The following is a 22,880-nucleotide window of genomic DNA, read 5'->3' on the forward strand; positions in this document are numbered from 1 at the left end:
AAAATATTGTGAAAAAATAAATCACAGTTAAGTTCTTCCTATATATATTACCTCATTTGGTCCAGATACCCGCCTAGGATTTTCAGTCTGGTAGCTTTCAGATGTTCCATAGTTGTATTCTTGAAAATCATCAACAACATTTGCCTAAGAATCACATTTAAAAATAAAACAATTAGTGAGAATAATAGCTAATCCAAAAAATTTACAGGAATTATTACTTAATTGGGTTATGGTATTAGCCAGAGACTTATCAATCTAGTTGGGTTAGGACTATGACTCATTATCAGAGATCTTCCGGTCTTGATTTTGGAGAGATCTTGATTTGTCTTTTCATTGCTACCTTTACCCCTAATCTGCCTCTGGCTGCGGCCTGGTAACTTTTCTTCTTCTTAGATGCATTTTTTTCAGATTTGGGAGGCGTGACCTTTTTGGATTTTCCCTTTGAGTTACTGGCCACTGTTCTCTTCTTCTTTTGGTATTTGGATTTCTTTTTCTGTAAAATGTGGTGAAAAATGCAATGGATAACATAAATAAAATGAAAAGGGATGCAGAGAGAGTATGAATGAAAAGAAAGCTAAAGCAAAGATAAAAATGATCAGCCAATCTTCAAGTCTCCTTCTGTCAAATGAAAGAAAAAAACTGATATTCAGGTGGAAGGGAAAGATTGAAAGGAAGGAATATGATGAGTTTGAGGAACAAATGATGACAGGACAAACCACACAAAGACAAAAAGCAGAACACCATGGCTTTTTCATTGTTACCTCAGTTTGTGCTATGGTTTCCTCAATTAGTGTGGGTCCCTCTGTTACACTTTCAGCCTCTTTATACTCTGCTTCCCCATACTCATAGTCATATTCGATAATATCTTCAGGTGCATACTACATTGCAGAGGGAAAAATATCAGGCAACTTTGTTAACAGCAAGATATTATGTTAGCAGTGGTAGAAGACTCTTCTTAACTTTTACTCACAGTAAAGGTTAAAGAGCAAAGCACTATTGCCATCTTTTGGGAAAAAAATAGAACTATTGTATTTTCTTATTCATGATAAAATACAATAATGAAAAAGCAAGTTAATTGATAGAGAAGAATATAAAGTAAGAGTTAGAATATTAAAAATAGATATTTGGCAATTAATTTGATTTGAAGATATTTTATTATGCACAATCATCATAAAATCATGTTATTTCAGATGATTCTATGTTGGAAAATGTTCATAATCTGACAGTATTGTTAATAGACATACATCATTTCTTTTCCAGAAACATCATCCCTGAATGAAATATGTTAAGAATATATTCCAAAAATGAGTCAATTTCATTAATTAAATCATTTTAAAGCAAAAGTTTGCTGCCAAAAATACCGATCTTCCAAAATCGTCATTAAGTAACAATTAACTACAGCACCTGAAATGAACTCATAACATGCTATGAATAATAAAATAGTGTAAAGTCAGACTAGCTCCCTGGAGGTCTCGGGATCAGCCAGAGTCAGGATAAGTAAAAGTCTTTGGTGTTTAGGAGAAGTGAAGGAGGCAGATAAACTGCAAGGACTTTTGCCAAGGATCTCTCTTTGATTCTAGAGTCCAGAATCTCTATCTTTCTCCTCCTGGTCCTGCTACCAAGTGAAGTCTGTCCTCTATCACCCCATCCTCTAATCTCTGCCTAAAATTATCTTTACACCAAACATTGGCCCAGCATCAAAGGTGAGAAAGGCCATTTATCCAAACATATGCTAATAGAGTCATTGTTTTATTTCTAATAGGTAATTAGTCTTAAATGCTCGGTTGTTTGATTCAAGTACACCTATTCAAAGTTTCAGCCTTTTACAAAATAGTTCATTTTCAGATGGGCTAAAAGAAAAAATGATTGAAGCAACATGTAAAGACACATGCAATACAATGGAAAAGCCTTGTAAGGATTTCAGAGGAGGGTATTCCAATGCCCTATTACTCCTGTGAACTTGAGCTAGTCAACCTTTCTGAGCCACATATTCCTCCTGTTCAAAATAAAGGGATTAAACTAGATGACTGTCTTTTCTGGTTCTAGACCTTTGAGCACAGGAAAGATGGAAAATATGCTGGATGATAGATAGCATCCAAAAGGATGTTTTTGCATCAAGCAAGTATATTGTGTTAAATTTCATAAGATGAAATTCAATAGAGAAAAATCTAACATCTTACATTAGGGAACTCAAAACAAATTAACTTCAGAAGTATAGTATGAGAGGGGCTTGAATATATGGTAATTGTTCTGTGGGAAAATATGATTTTTAAATTGATTGCAACCTTAGCGTGATCTAGGAGACTGATTTGGCAGCCAGAAAGCTGGTATGATCTTAAAGAACATGAAAATGGGCATCGAATCCAAAAAAAAAAAAAAAAAAAAAAAGAGATGATTGTACTACTGTACACAGCACTCATCCAGAATTGTACTCTGTTCTCAGTAACAATATTTAAGAATGGCATTGATGATTGATGGGGAATGTCCAAAGGAGACCAAGAAAAATAGTAAAAAAAAAAAAAAAAAAAAAAAAGTTTTGAATTCATGACATATAAGGACTAGTAGGAGAAAAAAAAAATCTTTGCATAAATAACCTTAAGGAAAAATGGGGGATATAATGGTTATGATCAAATATTTGAAATTCTATCATGTGTGAGAGGAATTCAACTCATTTGCTTTGGCCCCAAATGTCAGAAACAGAAGCAATTGATTAAAGTTGAAGAAATGTTTATTTAGCTTTCATATAAAGTTAAACTTCAATAATAACTAAAACAGTCCAAAAGTGGAATGTATGGACTTGAAAAACGCTGGGTCTCCTTTTTTGGAAGTCTTTAAGCAGAAACTGGATGATCATTTATTATGTATCTTGTAGTGGGATTACTCTGCAGTATAGTTTGACTAGATGGTCACTGAAGTCCCTTCCAAGTCTCAAATTCTTTGATTCTGTCATCCCTATCATACATTTAAAACCTAATGAAAGGAAGCCACAAATCTGTTTAAAGGAGCAGTTTTTTAAGCTAGAATACATCAATTTTTAAGGAAAGAATACTTGATAACAAAAAATATTTGTTTCAATATAATTGGTTTCTTTGGTAAATCTATATAATTTCTTTTATGCTTTAAAAACATTGTTCTGAAAAAGGGTCCATAGGTTTTGTAAGACTGCCTAGGAGCTCATGATACAAAATGTCTGAGAAAGCCCCATCTGAAGTATACAAGCTAATCATAAAATTATGAATTAATATTTACTAAATTAAATTTAAGAAGGATCAAATATATTTCTGTTGATTTAAGGAAGGTTAGATATTGTTTCATTATCATTATAAACAAATAAATAAGCTTAAAATACTTCATGAGGTTAAGAGGACAATGAGTTGCTACTTGTATAAACTTTGCCTAGTTTTAAAATGAGAATAGTCCTAAACTAACCTCATGGCAGACTTCTCTAATGTAGCCATATTACATAGCTTAGTCTAGAGTCTTATGGACATATAAGAAAAGGAATTTCATACACATGTGTGTAACTTGAACATGACCATAAAAATTCTAATTTTAAGTAAATAAGTCCAATATATAACTCTTTCTAGAAATTTTTTCTATTAATAATCAAATAATAGGAGCACCATTTCAATTTATATCAACTACATTATAATAACAAAACACTTCTAAAATTCTTGCTTTTTAATTAAGGTCAACTATAGTAATGATAGTCATTGTCTTTAAAAGAAAATATCTCCATCAATTACATATAGTGCCTATATTTGACAAAAATATGATTATGTAATGCTAGGAAACTTGGTATGCAAAATAGTAATAAGTAACTAAATAAAGCAAATGATTCTAAAAACAAAAGCTTCTATTTTAAAATTTCATGTGAATTTCTAATAGTTCCTGAAATGAAATGTAAATAAGTAAAGGTGTTTGAGGTATATAGAAATTTATGCCAAATAAATAGCAAAATATAGGCAGATTTACAAAGTGAAATTGCAAATTCATACAAAAATTGTAGATCATCTGATTTTACCTTTCCCCATGTTAGGTAGAATTTATGAGTCTCCACTTAGAATCTAAGTTTGACTTTACAGGGTATTCCCTGTGGTAAGTAGGAAATAATGCTCTTGTTGTAAAGGAAATTGGGAACTATGGACATGTTTCAAACTATTTCCAAGTAGTAGACTGAGAAATGAGTACTACTTCTTATAACTACCTAGTTATGACTTTTGACAAGGTCATATCCCCTTTCTGGTTTCAGTTTCCTTAATTATAAAATGTTGGAGTAAAGAAAAGACAATTATTTCTGAGACGCTTCAAAATCTAAAATTCTATGATTAAGCATTATAACATCTTGATGATAAACATAAGTCAATAATAAATAATGATATTCATTAAAATGAAAGGAGACAGAATGCTCAAAAGGGAAAAGAGAAAAGATAAACTTCTCTTCCCGTAATACATATTTCTAGGAGATTCTTTCATTTCTTGTTCTCTTTTAAATCTCTTTAGGAACCATCCATAACCATCACACAACTCAACAGCAATTAATTCAAAATTAATTAACCTATTACTTTATTCCTAAATTAAAATTTTTTTAAATCTAGCTTCTTTAGTCTTATTATTAATAGTAAATGATTATTCAATTTGTGCTGAGTATATTACAGGTAAAATTATGTTAACAAGTTAGGCTTTTTTTTTTTCAATTTTGTCTTCATGTTTTCAGTGCCTAGAACATGGCAGGGAATATTCAATGCCCTTGAAAATAGGGGGGAAAGATTTAAAGAATACCAAATAAGCAGATATGAAACATCCTCTATTCACTTCTCTGCCTTGGGAAGGACAAAGTCATTTATTTGTAAATCAAATATAAAAATGCTAACATGAAATATAATGGCATGCATAAGGATGAAGAAATTAATATGAGGAATATTTTGATTTGTCACATTTTGAAATTCCGCAAAACAATTCTCATATGGAAGCATCTATATTTAATTATTATTGTAATATGAAGAATAAATACAACCTAAGATGTTTTGGATATTGTATAGCCCTTTTTCATTGTTATTAATTCATTTTAAGAAGAAATAATTTTTCTTTCTTGCTTTATCTGGTTGTCATATAGTTTTAAAAAAAAGGAAATTTCAATTCATTTTTTTATCAAATGTACATAGGACTGCCAGGAGTACTGTAAAATAACCCTTTTTAATTTACATTAAAAAGAAGGAAAGTAAAATTATCAACATGGATCGAGTTTTGGACTTAGGGTATAAAGTCATGCATCTGAATCTTTCCTCAGACAATACTAGCTATGAGAAATCAGCAAATCACTTAGCCTCCTCTTTCACCCTCACACTCCTCAACTATAAAATTGGACTAACAATAGTAACTTATTTTTTACAAGCTTCTTATGAATATCAAAAGAGATATAGATAAAACAGTTCAAGTGTTACAGCATAGGATAAACGTTAGCTCTTCTTAGCTATTAAATAAGATTATACTATCAATGTATGACCATAAAGTCATGGACTAGGGGAAAAAAGTGAAATACCAACAATTATTAGCATTATAACATGCAATCAAAGTTGTGATATGCTTTTCATAGCAATAGTGAACTTATATCTCAAAATTCTTGTTTAGTCTACACTAAAAGTAATTTTCCTTCCTTCCAATATTTCTCATTTATTTGTTCATTATCTTTTTATTTTGCCTTATCTTATCAAGAGAGAGAAGCCCTGTATTTTATGTGTGTAAGTATATATATATATATATATATATACAAATATGTGGAGAAAGAGGGAGAAAGAAAGAGAGAGAGAGAGAGACAGAAAAAGACAGAGACAGAGACAGAGATGGAAAGAGAGACAGAGAGATAGAGGGAGGGAGTTGGAAGAGAAATATATATGACATAATTATAGGATTATACAATGCACTGAAATATCAAATATTAAACTATAGTCAATAGTCCTACAGATCCACTTATACTAATTTTCCCTTTCCTGGTATCCTTGATATTCCAAAAAAGTCCTAAAACCAATTTTAAGAAGGAAGTGATGAAGCATGATGTCCTTAGGGAATAAAATGAGTTCAAGCTCAGTAAAAAAAATTAAACTAGATAACAAATGTTGGGAGAGAATGAAGTCATTTTCATGTATTTTTCTATTTCTGACATCTTGCCAATTTCTATAAAATGTGGTAAAGAATTAGTTTTAATAACATATCCTAACATTAAATCCAAATAAATATTAGTACCAAAAATGCACTATGTATAGCATAAGTCTGACATACAAAAGGATTTCTTTATATGCCTATTTAGATTATTAATTTAAATTCAATTCTTGTGTTAAGGGAAAACTCTTTGGGGAAAATCCATTGAATGTCTATCTCTGATAGAAATCTGCATGCATTCTCTTTAGGAAAAATTAACCAAAAGCAGCTGATAATATAAGAAGTTCATAATTAGATGGAGGAAAATATTGTGTTGTCCATTCCTGAGAAGCTAAAAGTGTCTTGATTTTGAAATCCATTCCATCTCCTTTCAAGGATCTCTATCCCTCTCCTTTTCCCTTTCACTCTCCCTCTCCATCTCATCTTCTTCTCCTTCTTTCTCTTTCTTTTTCTCTCCTTCTCTCTATCCCTCTCCCTCTACTTTCCTCTCTCTCTCTCTCTCTCTCTCTCTCTCTCTCTCTCTCTCTCTCTCTCTCTCTCTCTCTCTCTCTCTCTCTCTCTCTCTCTCTCTCTCTCTCTCTCTCTCTCTCTCTCTGTCTCTCTCTGTCTCTCTCTTTCTTTCTCTCTCTCTCCCCTTCCCCCAAGATCCATGTAAGCCCTTCCAGTAATAGCCTTAAAGAGTTGTCTACAATTTTGAACTATGAAGTGACTTGCCAAAGGTCACATAGGAAATATTTGTTAGCAGAACCCTGATTGGACTGTTCTAGGAGATAGCATTCTATCAGTATACCTCATTAATATTTTTTCAGTATTTTCTTATTTAGATCTCTTATTCATGAAAAATGTAGGTGACAATAGTCATCTACATCTATATTCTTATCAAATCATAAATCAACCTGAAAGATGCCATTTCTCATTTAGAAATGTTATTTTGAGACACTGTAGGTAGATGAGTAGATATAGATATAGATAGATAGATAAATAAAACATTCATTGTTCAATTATGTAGATACATAACTTGAAAAAATTATTTTTCCTAAACAAAATAAATAAATTCTTGATTATTTTTATTTTTCTATTTAGAAATATACCAGAAATCATGTATACTTATTGTGTATCTAATTTATATTTTAATGTATTTAACATCTACTGGTCATCCTGCCATCTAGGGGAGGGGGTGAGGGGGTAAGAGGTGAAAAATTAGAACAAGAGGTTTGGCAATTGTTAATGCTTAATGCTGTAAAGTTACCCATGCATATAACCTGTAAATAAAAGGCTATTAAATTAAAAAAAAAAAGAAATATACCAGCAAGATTATTTCTCCTGGAATTTCAAATTAAGAGGAAGGAAATTAAGTATCTTGTTAGGTCTATGACCATTATATTTTATTATTTTTATTTGTTGAGACAAATTCTGCACACGAAATGTTAAAACTACTGGTCTATAGTCACATTTTTTTCTATCTTCCTAGATAATAATAAAATAGACAGAATCTACACAAGATAAGGAAGATAAGCTAAGTCATTTCAAAATGTAACAGAACATCTAATTTTGCAAATTATTCCTTAATGTTACTATATCATTTGTTAATTTGTAATGAAAATAATAGCTTTCTTAACCTCAATATTTTCCCCTCATTTAAAAAAAATAATGTAATTTGGTATCTCAAAATGGTTGTTTTTTTTTTTTTTTGAAAGTAAATTTCACTAGCTTTTCTAGACTAGAATATAGTCTAGAATATGACTTGATTCATTGTTACTTGGTATAGACGCTTTGACTTTCTCTATTTTTTACATAGTCATTTATCCTTCCTTAGCCACAGTAGCTTCTTTCTCCCCTATACACACCTCTGAGGGTATCATCATTTTGGTTCCAGACTGAAAGAGCACAACTGATAAACTTTATATATACTGTTGCTCAGAATTCCTGAGCTTCAATTATACACCAATCATAGCCTCCACAGAACAGGTGATTAGATCTGTGTGCCATCATACCGGCTCCAAATGCTTTCAATCACATAAACAACTACAAAAATGATAAATACTGAAAACTATAATATAATTTGTAGAAATTATATAGGGCTGATTTAATATAATTCTGAAGGCTAATTCTTGATATCTTTCTAAAATATTTCTACAAAAAGCTGAAATTTGCATGCATAGAATGACTATACAGTCAAATAGAAACAAGGCATATAGGAAACCTGTTTTTAAAATATTATGAAAGGAAAAATATTTTTCAACAGAAACTACAACAATAATTCCTCTTCTTTTTGTTGCCCCGGAGTGTCACCTCCTAGAATGAAGTAGAAAGCTACAATGTGGAAAAGAGCATAGGTTAATGATTTGATTTCAAACATGCCAAAAACAAATAAATAATTATATTAATTATGTGAAAATATAATTCAACAAGGAATGTATTTGCTAGAAAGGCTATACTCACCTCCTCGATATGTGGTTCCTGAGCCTGAGCAGCATTTGGGCTAGGGGAGTCACAGTCTGGGCTATAATGCTCACAGTAGTCATAAGCTGCTTTAGGGTCAGCTGTAATTAACAGTTGCTGGATATCACCCTACAGAGAAATAAAGGAAGATTCATTTTAAATAAAAATATACATTTTATGCTATGAAGTAATTAGTTACTAAAACCAAAGAAAGTAAATACACTTTTCTTTACAAATATAGGCCATTTAATTATAATTAAAGAGTAAGTATAATCTTGAGTTAAGAAAGATGTTCAGGACTCAGATTAGAGACTAATCAATTATATCAGGCTTTTACTATTTGCAAATTCATGTTTGAAGAACATTATTATGTTCATATTCATGTAATGTAATGATTCTATAAATAACTTTATTATATTTATAATTGACCAGTGTACAGAGAAAATACAAGATGAATAATGTTAAGGGGAAAAATTTGGAATTATGATTCATTCAAGGAACTACTTATGAAGAAACTCACTCTTCTAATTCAGATTAATACTTCATCTGTAACTTAAAGTTCTAGAGAGTTCTCTAGGATAATGATTAGTTGACTTAGTCAATATTACAACTGAATGTATCAGAAGCAAAACTTGAATTTCTTCCTGCCTTCAAGCCCAACTTTCTATCTATCATACTACTCTTCATTTCTAAGGGAAAAAAAGATTAAAAATCACATTAAATAAGAACATCAATATACTATTATTCATTAATTCATCACAAACAGATTTGAATGAATCAATTTATTATTAAAAGTGGTAAAAATTAAGATAAAGTTAAAAATAACAAGTTTTTTTAATACATATTTTATTTTTATGGCAACTAGATGAAATTTGTTCCATAACAGTAATTACAAATTGTACAATAATTGTAAATGGATATTTGTGTTTGAGAAAAATACAAAATAAAAATGCAGTAATTATAACTATGAGAAATCAGAAAAATCTTAACTTTAATTAACAGAGACTATATTGTTAGATGATTTTATTAAGAAAAAAGGGTTCCAAAGAAGCAGTAACACTGAATTATTGGTATTAAACAGAGACAATTGATAGAGACAATACAACAGATTATACCAGGAATATCTGCTCAGATTTCCTTTGGACCTACTAGATATGGGCATTGTATTGTTCATGAAAGGTCAAACAAAAGTAGTGTTTTTGAAGAAATTAAAAAAAAAAAAAACTATAAAATTGGTTTGTGAGTTATGACTACCCTAAATCACTCCAAATCCTTAAGAGTTTCTAAAAAACTTGGTAGGCTTTGGTCAATGTAAGAGTTCATGCTCAACATAGATAGCACAGAGAAATGAGAAATGTTTGGAAGAAGTGCAAAACTAATCTGACCTTTCAGGAATGAATACACAAGACTAAGGACTTATCATCACCAAACTAATGAAACTCTGTTGAACTTGGAGGACAAGATAAGATAATGTCTTAATTACATATGAATCAGGTGATCTAAACCATTTCCTGTTTGGTGCTGAAGAAGCAGGTTGGTGTTTTTGTTATATCTTCATTCCTTTGACATCATTTACTCAAATTACATTCTTTTTTTTTTTTTTTTCATGTTTTGTTTTGCTTTTAGTGACTCAGGGAGAATCTAAAATACTTTAGAAACTGAAGGATAAATTTCCAGATTTTTTTTTTTTTGGGGGGAGAAATGACTATGTAAAATATTTTATTATCTTTGAAAATGCATATCATGAAAGAGATGGTAAATTTACAGATGAAAAAGGCATTTAAGAGACAATTTGCCCTATGTATTAAATCTCCATTCATGCACCAAGTACTCTGAGGATCCCTAATTCAAAATATATTCACAAATTGGTGAGTAAATAATACTTACAATCCATATTTTACCACACTGTTCTTAATTTATATAACCTAAAGCTAAGCTATTTCAGACAAACCCTTGAAAATTCCTCAAAAATTCTCCTTTACCATTATACTATACTCAACATGGCTGAACACTTTTGAAATACTCTCCTTTCTTGATCTGATATTGCTGATATAGAATTCAATTTAAACCAATCCAATTCTATTCAATTTAAAATATTATTAATATCATGTCATACAGCTTATTTTTAAATATATGTCAAATACACTATGTAAACTCTCATTTAATTATATAGACTTGATTCAGGCCATCCCCTGGTGATGGCATTTAACACACTGTGCCAAGTAAACATGAGAATGCTAGGATATTACACCGAATTGTTTCAACAATGAAGTTTTAACAAGTCCCTGAAATATCAAAGCTTGAGAACATAAAACTCTGTTAAACAACTTTAAAGAGAAATCATAATGTGATAGAAAAAGCACTACACTGAGAGTTAGGAGACCTGAGTTCTAGTTAATACTCTACCACTAACCATGTGACTCAACTACTGTCTTCCTCAGAAGAATAAAAAATAGGAAGTTGTCCCTAGCTGTCAGCTCTAAGAAAAGAATGGTATTAGACAGAGATTAATATTTTAATTTTTGGTTAAGATGAAACTTAAATACTCCAAAATATATTTAACCAACATACTTTTTAATACCTCAGATAGGAGGGATAGGGGAAGAGAACAAGCATTTATTATGTAGCTACTATTTGGCTGGTACTGTTGAATGGTTTATAAATATTTTTTTCACTTAATTCTCACGTGTACTAGTCAACACTTATTCTATCTATTATTTCTCATTCTCACTAAATAAACTTTTAATTTTTGCAAAACTTACAAAGATTTTTGATGATATTTTAATATAATTTTACTTTCTAGCCATTTTTGCTAATATGACACATTCTCTTATGCCTACTGTCTCTTTTTATTCTTGGGGATACTTGAAATTTTGATCCTCTGTCCATATAGTATCACAATTCCAAACTTGGAGTTACATATCATTTCCAATAGCCTTCTAGGTATCTTATTTGGATATCTACCCATGAACAATTCAGTTTTAATATGTCCATCATTGAATTTGTCATCACTCAACCTCACCCATTATCTGAACTATTCTTTCTACCATCCATGCTTTACTCAGCTACCAAAGTAATCATCATAATAGACAAGTTTGGCCAGTACTCTCCCCTGCTATTGCTTAATGGATAAAACATAAACTGCTCAGCTTGGCATCTAAATAAATCCTTTTATAATTTGGCTTGGGCCTAGATTCCCAGACTTATTTTTCATTATTCCCTATGATGAGCTCTAAGTTCCCTCCAAAAAGGAATGACTCATTGCTCTCTAAGTTCATCTTCCTATCTATCTCTGTGCACTTGCAAAGGCTACTCCCAAGCCTAGAATTTGCTCAGACTTCATTTCCTCCTTTCAAAAACCTTCTCTTCTTTCAAAGTTCAGCTCCTCCATGAAGAATTTCTTGATTCCCCCTCTCCATCTTCTCTACCCCCACTATCAATTAAAACTGCACTTTTAAAAAATTTCCCTAAAATAATTGTTTGGAATATCTTCTCTGTTCCATTATATTTGTCTGTGTATAGGTCATATCCTTAGCAATAGAGTCTAATTCATGAAGGTGAGGAATCTCTTTTTTTGTACAGAGGTCCCCACATAGTGCCTTATATGTATCACCTAGTTGATTAATAAATATTTGCTAAGGTTATTTGAATTAGTGATAGAGAGTCTTCTGTAGCAAGCAATTTGGAATAACTTATAGTGCTGTATATAATTTGCTCTTCCCGCCTAACATGGTAATCAATCTGGGCTAGATAGAAAATGTAGAGTTTCAATAGCACTTAACCTAAACTGAATTATATTCTCATCTTGAGGGACATGATCTAAAAGAAGGGAGTCAATTAGGGTATGAAGTTGGGGGAAAATATAAGAAATACTTTGTTTGCATAGAGAACTAGGGGAATGCTTAAGTTTTTTGTCACTTTGTGACTTTCCCACTTATTTGAAACTCTCATATGTTTCCCTACAGTGATGAAGGGAAAAAAAAACATTTAAAAAATCTAAAGAAATGTGTGTGATTTTCAAAGTCAACATTTAAGGATAGACACTTTAAGCCAGGTCTTCCTTTAAATAGAGAACAAAGAAATTAATAATATAGGACTAAAGAAGAATTGGCGATGAGAATACAAATAGAATGGGACAGGGAGCCTATTCTTTTTGATAGAAGAAAAATAAATATCAATTTAAATAGGATGTCTATGATGCTATAACTTGGAAACTATTTAGACACTAGTCTAGAGAACCAGATCTGCAATTAGGAAGATCTAAGTTCAAATCCAAATAAATATATTTATTAGCTGTATGTTGCTGGGCAAGTCATTTAACTTCTCTGTGATTCAGTCTCCTCATCTGTAAAATGAGAATAATTATGGATAGACTGCTGGGCCCAGGGTCAGGAACCTCTAAGTTCAAGTTCAACCTCAGACACTAATTTTCCAGATTACCCCAAGCAAATCATTTAATCCTGTTTGCCATAGTTTACTCATCTGTAAAATGAGCTGAAGAAAGAAATGGCATTATTTTTTATCAAGAATTTTTGTCAAGAATTTCATTATTTTTTTCAAGAATACCCCAAATGGGGTCATGAAGAGTTGACATAATTGAAACAACTAACCAACAACAACAGTACCTCTCAGGGTTGCTGTGAGGATAAATAAGAGAAGGGCTTAGCATGGTACTTAGCACATATTAAAAGCTATACATGTTAGGTGTTTTTTCAGGTAAAAAAAAAAAAAAAAAGCAAAGGGAATAAGTGACCATAAAACACATCCATCTGAAATCAATTGTAATTTCACTTAAAGTCAAAAGATTAACATGACCAGTTCATCCAAGCTGTTGTCCTCCCTGCAAAGCCCAGCTGGAGCACATCTGGTTGATCACATTTTAGACTTCTAATTGTATATCCTATCTAATTGTATATTAATTGTATATTCTGGTCATGTCACTTCCTGACCCCATCAACTCCTGTTAAGAGCTGAAACTATGAATAGGTGCACTGGAATCAGACAACCAAGCATTTAAGGCTAATTACCTATTGGACAATAACTCTATTAGCATATGTTTGGGAAAATGGCCCTTCTCACTATTCCATGCTGGCTCGATCTTTTGGTATATACAGATAATCCTAGGAGGGATTAGAGGGTGGAGTGAGACAAGCCAGACTCACTTTGCAGGAGGATAAGGAGAAGGAAGGATGGTGGAGAGTTTGTGGCAGTTTTGTCCAGCTCCTTTTCCTTTTCCACCTAAAGACCAAGGACTTTTGCTTATCCTGACTGGCTGACCCTGAGGCCTCCAGGGAGCTAGCCCAGACTTTACAAACTCCAGTTGCTCTTTACTATCTCTCGAATAAAACTCAAGTGCTTCTGTGTACTTTGGAAAACTTTTAACAACCTGGCCCCGAACAACTATTCCTCCCTCATTGGATATTCTTCCCTCTCTAGCACCCTGCATAACTGCAAGATATCCAACCTAGCATTCTTTCTGTTCATCACTCACAACACAACAACTGCCTGATCTCTGAGTCCTTACACTTATCATTCTCCACGATCAGAAAACATTCCCTTCTTACCTCAGTCCCACAGATCTTCCTTCTTCCTTCAGGATGCACTCAAATACCACTTTCAGTGGGAAAATCCAAAGCCCCTCTATATCCCCAGCACTTAGCACAGTGCCAGGTACACAATGAACACTTAATGTATATTGACTATCAATTAACTATTAACTGATCAACTCAGGGCTAATGCCTTCCTTCCCAAACTATCTTATATTAAATTATTTTGGATCTGCTAACTTTGTGTTTATTTTGTACATATGGATGAACTTCCCCATTAAAATGGAAGCCCCTTGAGAGTAAGGATTGTTTCATTTTTTTATTTTGTGTTCTCTTCACCTAGCATGGTACCTGATACATAGAGGTATCATATGTATTGTGATATGGGGTGTTTAGTAAGTGCTTGTTCTTTGACTGATGTATTGATTTGAGAATTCTCTCAAACTGTTTCTAGGTATTGCACTTTTCCTGGTGATCCCTATTACTTCCTTTTACCTTCCCCACAGCCTTCTATCACTCTCCATTCCTCTTGGCATTTTTAGATATTTCAGTTCTCTTAGGTATCCTGATTAGAAAGATCTGCTATGCAGGATATAGAGTTCTTATTTGTACTCAATTCCATGACCCCAACAATTAAAGTTTCATAGCATTGTAACTTCTTAGAAATCCAAGAGGAAAGACCCAGTCTCACTCACCTAAGTAATCTTTAGAGGCAGACTCCTCTTTAGAGGAGTCATGAAAGACTTGAGTTCATGTCAAGTTTTATTTATGATCCTAGAAAATCATTAAATCTCTACTTGTCTGAACTTCTTCAGCCTTAAAATGGGGATAATGTATCACCTCTCTTCAGTGTTGTGAAGGTCAAATGAGATATTTGTGAATTGCTTAGCACAGTGCCTGGTACAAAAAGGATGGCTAATAAATACTTATTCCTAACCTCTAATTATAAGCTATTACCTAAAATAGTCACTTTATGAGCATTTCATTTAGCTAGATGTAGGTTCATCAGAAGAAGGTAGGAATTTGTATAGTTCATATTTAACATATTTGCTGTGCTCCAATTGCTAAGCTTTTGTGTAATACATCTCTGAGGCCTGGAGAATGAAATAAAAAGAAGATGTGCTGAAACTATGCACTCCAGTTATGATCCAGGTGTTCCTACAAAACTCCATTGTCTCATAAAGTACTAGAGTACTTTCACTTAAACCCAATAGTAGACAATTCTAATTTTCTGCAAAAATTTTTGGAAATGAGTTCCACCCTAAACAAATAATTTACCAAAATTCAGCAAGGATCACTAAATATATACAAGAGAACAAGGTAGCCTAAGTTATTTAATTTTCTGTTTTGGCACATTTTAATCTCTCCACATTATTCTTAGCTATGAAATTTTTAAGGTTTTAGAAGCAAAGCTATTTGGAAGTTTTACTAAAGTGATGCTAAGATTTTTTTTTCCTTAAAAGATGGTTATTTTTCAAATGTTAAAAATAGATCATAAACCTGTGGCATTTTAGGGTATAAAGGTACTTTTATCTAAAAATCATATATTTATTATCTTTCACATTTTACAGAAGAAAAAAATATCACTGAGAGATTAAATGACTTGTCCATGAAGATGTAGCCAATAAGTAGCTAAGGCAAAATCTGTGTATCTAGACTCCAAGTTAGACTGGATATGACAGGAAGGGAAGATTCAATGCTCTACAGCATGTCCATTGGAAGAGCTGGACTATACCTGAGGTGAGCATATTGATATAATTTCTGTCAAAGGGACTATAAATAAAAGAAAACTTTTTAAAGAAGTTTTTTGAATTGTTTTCATCAGCTATAAGGTATGAAATTTTTATCATTATTAATACTATTTGTGTTATGTAAGTTTGATTCATTTCACCTTCTATTAAATGGTTTAAAAAAACCTAAATTTTAATAATTTAACACCTTCAAATCTGAATAATATGAATGACTCATCTAACTATAAGTTAATGTAGTTTTATCCATATCTCTTTTTTCTTATTCATAGGAAGGATACAATAAAGTTCATGTATTCACAAACTTTGAAATACAAGGGACTTTTAAGGTCATGCAGTCTAATTCCTTCATTTAGGAACCCTCTATGTACCAGGAATTTTTAGGACATTGAAAGCCCCCCAAATTAAGTAACAATCCCAAGTCACTCAGGTATTAGTAGGAGAACCAAAATTTGAACCCAGGTCAAGCAATGCCAAAATGGATAATCTTTCCAATGAACCAGACCATCTATTAGCTTTTATCTGGGGGGAGGGGGGAAGGTACCACACACTTCATTTGAATAGTAAGAAGCCCAATGCACTTAAATTGACAACTGAACATAATTATATTATCTCCCAGAAATACATTCTCTTAAGAATGAGATGCAAAAATTTGATTTTTTTCAAGAGGGTAGACTTCCATTATAAGGATTTAATCTGCATTTTCCAAAATAAATGAAATCATTCTGAGCCCTAATTAGTACCATTAAAATTCTATTTTCAGAACTAACTTCATATTTATATGAATAGAAAAACTATACTACATACACATTTGTATTGTCACATACATATGCAGAAAAAAGCAAATAATATTATAGAAAAGGTTAAATATGTACTTTGCTTAGAGGCATAGTTTCCCTTAAAAACCGTGTCACACAAATTCAAAGCAGAGTTTGACATTTACTTTATATATCTTGACTTTTCCCTGGACATTATATAATTTGTGACATGGTTAAAAAAATCCTGTCTATGCAATAGGGAACAAAATTACTAGATATTCCTTTAAACCTTTGTGAACTGTACACACAAACAGTATTACAACTACATTAGTATCTTCTCAAACAAAACTAAGTAAAGCCTATCTTGTGGGATCATTAAGCAATCATATCACTATGGTATATTTTTTTAAAACATGATCCATATTGTACTGTGATCAACTGTGAATGTTTGTTATAATAGCCTAATGGCTATGAGACAGATAATTAAATTTGTCTTTAAATGAGTTAAAATTATTCCTATCCCACCTACAATCAGATATTTAGTGATTTTAGCAAAGCATTTTATGCTTTGGAGTCAAAAGCAGCCTAGAAGTTTCTTCATAGATAGCATATTTTGATAGCTATTTAAGACATATTGTAGGTCCTGATAATTCTTGTATCAAATTCAAAATAGATTTAATAGTAACAGGACCCAGCAAAACTCTTCAAAATTAGACTATAATTGTCAGACTAGAATTTAACTAAGTACCACCTATATCAATATCTATAAAAAGTTTTTGGTTTGTTTGATTGGTTTTTTGGGGAGGAAGGGGAAGCGGGGTAAAGAAAATATCTAAGTATAACAGACATATTCCTGAATAAAGAAAACAAAATACACTATAAGTGATGCAACTACAAAAATAGTTCAATTGTTTGTTCAGTTGTTCAATTGGCTAAGTCCTGGCATCAAGCAATATATTCCCTATGTTCCTCACAGATGATATTGTATTTATTTAAGTCCCAGAATCTTACTGAATCATCTCAGTGAAATCTTTATCATTTAAAAAAAAATGATTGGTATAACCATTCCTACCAGAGAAAAAAGGGAGAATGAAAGACCCATATTTATCATTCAAAACATAGAATTCAAAATGACATATCTTCCATATTAATTAAGTCCACTAATAATTATATCTTAGATAAGAAGTTTTCATCCTCCATGAGCTGATCTCAGAAATGATTTTCCAATCAGACTGGACTACTACTATTTGGAAAATTATATCAGGCTTTTAATGCCACCAAATTGTTTACTAAGGTAAAATTCAATCTCATTAATATTAACATTTTGGTAGTAACACTAAGGCTAGATATCATGCAATACCATTACTTCAGAAGAAATCCAAGCTATATTAGACTCAAAAAGAAATGGAAAGATGTATATTGTGCATAAGCAACTTTCAAATGTTCTAATAATGACAACATTAAAAAAAACAAAAAGTGGGGCGGAATATCAATAGTCTAAATGGTAGATGGATACTTAGTAGATAATAAAAGGAAAGAAAAAGCCTGAGTATGCTGACAAATCATCTGTGTTGGATTTATATAAAGAAAGATAAATATGCCCACAGAGTAGTCAGGGATAGAGAATGAACTTTGATATGTGCATGATGCACACAGTTTAAACCACAGTTCCAACAAAGTATTTAAAATTTAAGTTATTAAAAGGTTAAAAATTGAATATATGGAAAAAGTTAAATGTATGGGGATTATTAATAATAAGGTAAAATAACCATAGATAAATATTTGGTTTATAATATTATCCTATCTTTTATTGAGATATTTCTTATACTTTAACTGTATTTTTTGATTCCAAAAAATAATTCTGAATGTCATAAATTGAATAATATAAAATAGCTGCAACTAGTGAAGGGTAACCTAGTACACTGTCCCAGTGTGTCAAATTTCTAAGTTAGTGACAGCACCTGTAGTCCTGCAGTAGTACAAAAGAGTTGAATTTCTAGTTAGGAAAAATAAATAACTAAAATAGGAATATTTCCCATGTTCTATCCCAGACCCATCCATCCTCCCCTTCCAACTGGTGTTGTTTTCACTACCACTTGCCCTTAGCCAAGGTTTCTGTTACTTAGCCTGGGCACATGAGTTCCCAATGAAGCTTTTTTAAAATACTATAAGTATTCCTGGTTATTGTTAATGAGCTAATTTATTCAAGAATTGACCATGGCATTGGACTAGAAGTCAAGAGAATGGAGTTCAAAGCCCTGGTCCTTCCCTTACTCTCCCTGTGTCTTTTGGCAAATCATATCACTTCTCTGGATTTTAGCTTATTCAGTTGGAAAATTAACAAAATAATAACCCTACCAACCCACAGGGTAGCTGGTAAGACCAAATGAGATACTGTAGAAGAAATCATTTGTTAAACTAAAAAGTGGTAAGACACAGCAAGTCATATTTTACAGAACTGACAGCAGAAATTCGAAAAACAGAAGTCTAGACAGCATGAATATCATCATTATACAATTTAGGAAGGATGGCTGAAGAATTCATTTATTTTGGCTGCAAAAATATAAGCGTGAAAGAAGATCAGAATTTCAGTGTTCTTAAATGTAGTATTCCACAATTTAAATCCATTGGGAAATAAAGTATAGAAGAGAACTCTCTAGCTAAGAATCTGCTAATTTACAGTACTGTGAAAGCAATCATTTAGTAAAGATATATACGTGTGTGTATGTGTGTGTGTGTGTGTGTGTGTGTGTGTGTGTGTACTTCCTGTGTTTTCCATAATAAGTATTTTCCCCCCTCAGAAACTAAAATCTTCTCTATTTTGAGCTTTACTCAACAAAAGTTTGGCAAATTTCAGTAAAGGTTTTTGTAAAGGGGGAAGAGGAGAGAGGCAAGTGATGCAAGCGTATGTTAAATCTTAAACAATATTTCATTTGCTGCAGAAGTAACATCAAATATCAGAAGATTCAAGAGAAAATTCCTATTCTGGCTCCTGTATGGCCAATACATTCATTGTTACCGTGATTTTTTTCTCCCCTCTTCTCTCCCCTCCTCTTTATATCTGTTATTCTTCCCCAACCTTTCTTAGATGGGAATGAAACACTCGTCGGAAGGTTTAAGACTTGAGTTTAACTGGTAAAAGCATCTGAAAACTTGGATACAAGCCACAATTCATAGGAAATTTGGAAAGAAAACTCATGAATGCAAATATAGTTACTATCCCAGCAGTTTTAGAGAGTGCAGAAATGCCAACAAACTAATTCCAAAAGCACTTACTCAAAAGTAACACTAAGCTGACAAAGAATATGGAATGAATATCAAGGGGTTCTAAGGCCCTAAGCATTTACCAAAAGAACCTGTTCTTGAAGATTAAAAGAGATAAACATTAAAAGAAAATGAAGTATTCAATTTCTTTAGGGTTCTAATAAAGATCTACTAATAGATTGCTACTCTATTTTGGAAATTTGCAAAGGAGAGATGTTTGCTTGGGTTTTGTGTGTGTGTGTGTGTGTGTGTGTGTGTGTGTGTGTGTATGTTGTGTGTGTGTATGTTTCCCCTTCTGTCTGCAGATACTATCCATAATAACCTTATTTTGTTTCAGATTAATTTTTCTTCACTTATCAAAGGGATGTAAGGTTCTTCTGATTCTTTCTCACATCCCCATCATCAATGCACACACACACACACACACACACACACACACAGGCATCAGGGCTATTAAAGTTATTTTTGCTTTGCTTTTGATTTTTTTACTAACATATACGGATTTTATGCTAATCAGGAAAACTAGCTCACATAACCAGGTTCTACAGAAATAATTAAGAACTAAAACAAATTAGACTCTTGGTAATTAATTTTAATTAAAATAATTCAACATAATTTATATGTACATTTTAGGAAACTTTAGACAACTTTCATTGACAACATGATCATCTTAACTCTGGAAATTATATTAAAATATACTGAGTTTTTACAATTTATAAAATGCATGTATAAAGTCTTTTAAGGATTTTATTTTAAGCATAAGCATTTGGTGTAATTTGAGATGGTTGTCATTTTAATTGGTTAGACTTTATTCATTATGTCATTTAGTATTATTACTTGATTAACCAGCATAAATTCATGAATCATATATGTCAGGTACTGTGTTCAGAATACATTTTTTTCTGTTACATAGAAAACTATGTTAAAGTTATTTATTTAATTTTTTATTTTCCCAACTATATCAAAAAGAATTTTAAACATTCATTTTAAAAATTTTGAGTTTTAAATACTTTTTTTCCCAACTCTCCCCCTCTTTGAGAAAACAAGCACTTTGATTTTGAATCTGAGGTCATGCCAAACATATTCCTCTGTTAGTTATATTGTAAAATAAAACACAAACAAAATAAAATAATAAAAATAAAGAAAGTAGGAAAATGTTTCAATATGTTTTGGGAATTATTATTTGGAGATAGATAGTACTTTCCATCATGGGTCTTCTGGAAAAATCTTGGATTACTGTATTGCTGAGAGGACAGTTGTTCATTATACAATATTGCTATTATTGTATACAATATTCTCCTGGTTCTTCTCACTTCACTTTATATGATTTCATGTAAATTATCCCAAGATTTTATGAAACCATTCTGTTCATCATTTCTTATAACTCAATAATATTCCATCACAATCATATGTCATAACTTGTTTAGTCATTCCTTAAGGATAGGCATTCTCTCAATTTCCAATTTCTTTAACCACCACAAAAAGAACTTTAAAAAAATCCTTTTCTTTTTTTCTTGATCTCTTTGGGATACAGACTAATAGTGGTATTGCTGATTAAAAGGATATCCATATTTAATAGCCCTTTGGGCATATTTCAAAATTGTTCTCCAGAATGATTTGGACTAGTTCACAACTCTACCAACAATGCATTTGTATCCCAATTGTCTCCACTCCATACAGAATTTGTCATTTAATTTTTTGTCACATGACTTTATTTATGTGAGGTAATATCTCAGAGTTGTTTTAATTCACATTTTCTAATCAGTAGTGATTTAAAGGATTTGTAATGGACTATTGATAACTTTGACTTCTGAAATCTGTGTTCATATCTTTGACCATTTATTAACTGGGAAATGGCACTTATTTTTTATAAATTTGACTCATTTTCCTATATACTAAAGAAATGAAGACTGTTTTAAAGAAGCTTATTACAATTTCCCCCCAGTTTTCTCTTTTTCCTCTAATTTTGACTACCTTGGTTTGTTGGAACAAAATGTTTTTGTTTTTTTTTTAATTTTATGTAATCAAAGTAATCTACTTTACTTCCCATGGTCTCCTCTAGCTCATAAATTCTTCCTTTATTCATAAATATGAAAGGTACATTTTCCATGCTTCCATAATTTAAATATTATGTCATTTTATTTCTAAATCATTTATCCATTTTGCCCTTAACTTGGCATTTGGGACAAGATGCTGATGTTTATCTAGTTTCTCCCAAACTGCTTTCTAGTTTTCCCAGCAATTATATCTGGTGCTAAGTTTTTACCATCCTCACTTCCCCAAAGCTTAGTTCTTTGAGTTTTTCAAACATTTATTATTGTGTATTGTATGCTAATCTATTCCATTGATTTATCACACTATTTCTGAAATATACCAGATTGCTTTGATGATTACTGCTTTTTTAAGGTTAAAGTATATACCTTTCTATTGTGTCCCTTATGATTTCTTTTTCATGTTTACTTTCTTATACTTCAAATACAAGACTTTGAAAATCCAGTTTTCTATTCAGTTCTGGTCTTTTCATCAGAAATGCATGAAAGTCCTTTATTTAAATAAATATCCAATTTTTCCTTGAAAGATTATAGTAAGTTTTGCTAAATAGATTATTCTTTCTTGCAATTTCAGCTCTTTTGCCTTCCAAATACCATATCTGTTATTGTGAAATTTTGTGATTCTAACTGAGTCTCTATAATATTTGAATAGTTTCTTTCTTGCTGTCTTAAAAAATATATTCGTTGACCTGGGAGCTCTGAAATTTATCTAAAATATTTTGGGGGTTTCCATTTTGTGATCTCTTTTAGGTGGCAACCAGTAGACTCTTTTAATTTCTTTTTACTTGCTATTTGTATCATATAAGGGTAATTTCCTTGATAATTTCTTGATATCATATTTCTTTTTTATGTTTTTATTATAATAACTTTTTATTGACAGATTGACATCATATTTCAAGAAATCCCTTGAAT

At 31.6% G+C, this 22,880-nt stretch overlaps 1 protein-coding gene across 2 annotated transcripts in view; it reads right to left on the bottom strand.

Moving 5' to 3' along the window:
- Positions 1–22,880, bottom strand: part of COL11A1 (collagen type XI alpha 1 chain) — a 256,417-nt gene that overhangs the window by 169,856 nt on the left and 63,681 nt on the right. The window contains exons 5-7 of one of the 2 annotated variants that reach the window (XM_031967174.1): positions 8,602–8,730; positions 341–493; positions 52–144 (exon numbers count right to left, since the gene is read on the bottom strand). In XM_031967174.1, the coding sequence (XP_031823034.1) occupies positions 52–144; positions 341–493; positions 8,602–8,730 (375 nt within the window). Of the gene's footprint in view, positions 1–51; positions 145–340; positions 494–761; positions 879–8,601; positions 8,731–22,880 lie in introns of both variants that reach the window. The other variant, XM_031967173.1, reaches the window with a different exon arrangement.

The sequence above is a fragment of the Sarcophilus harrisii genome, chromosome 4 (assembly GCF_902635505.1).
Source record: "Sarcophilus harrisii chromosome 4, mSarHar1.11, whole genome shotgun sequence".
Classification (NCBI taxonomy): domain Eukaryota; kingdom Metazoa; phylum Chordata; class Mammalia; order Dasyuromorphia; family Dasyuridae; genus Sarcophilus; species Sarcophilus harrisii.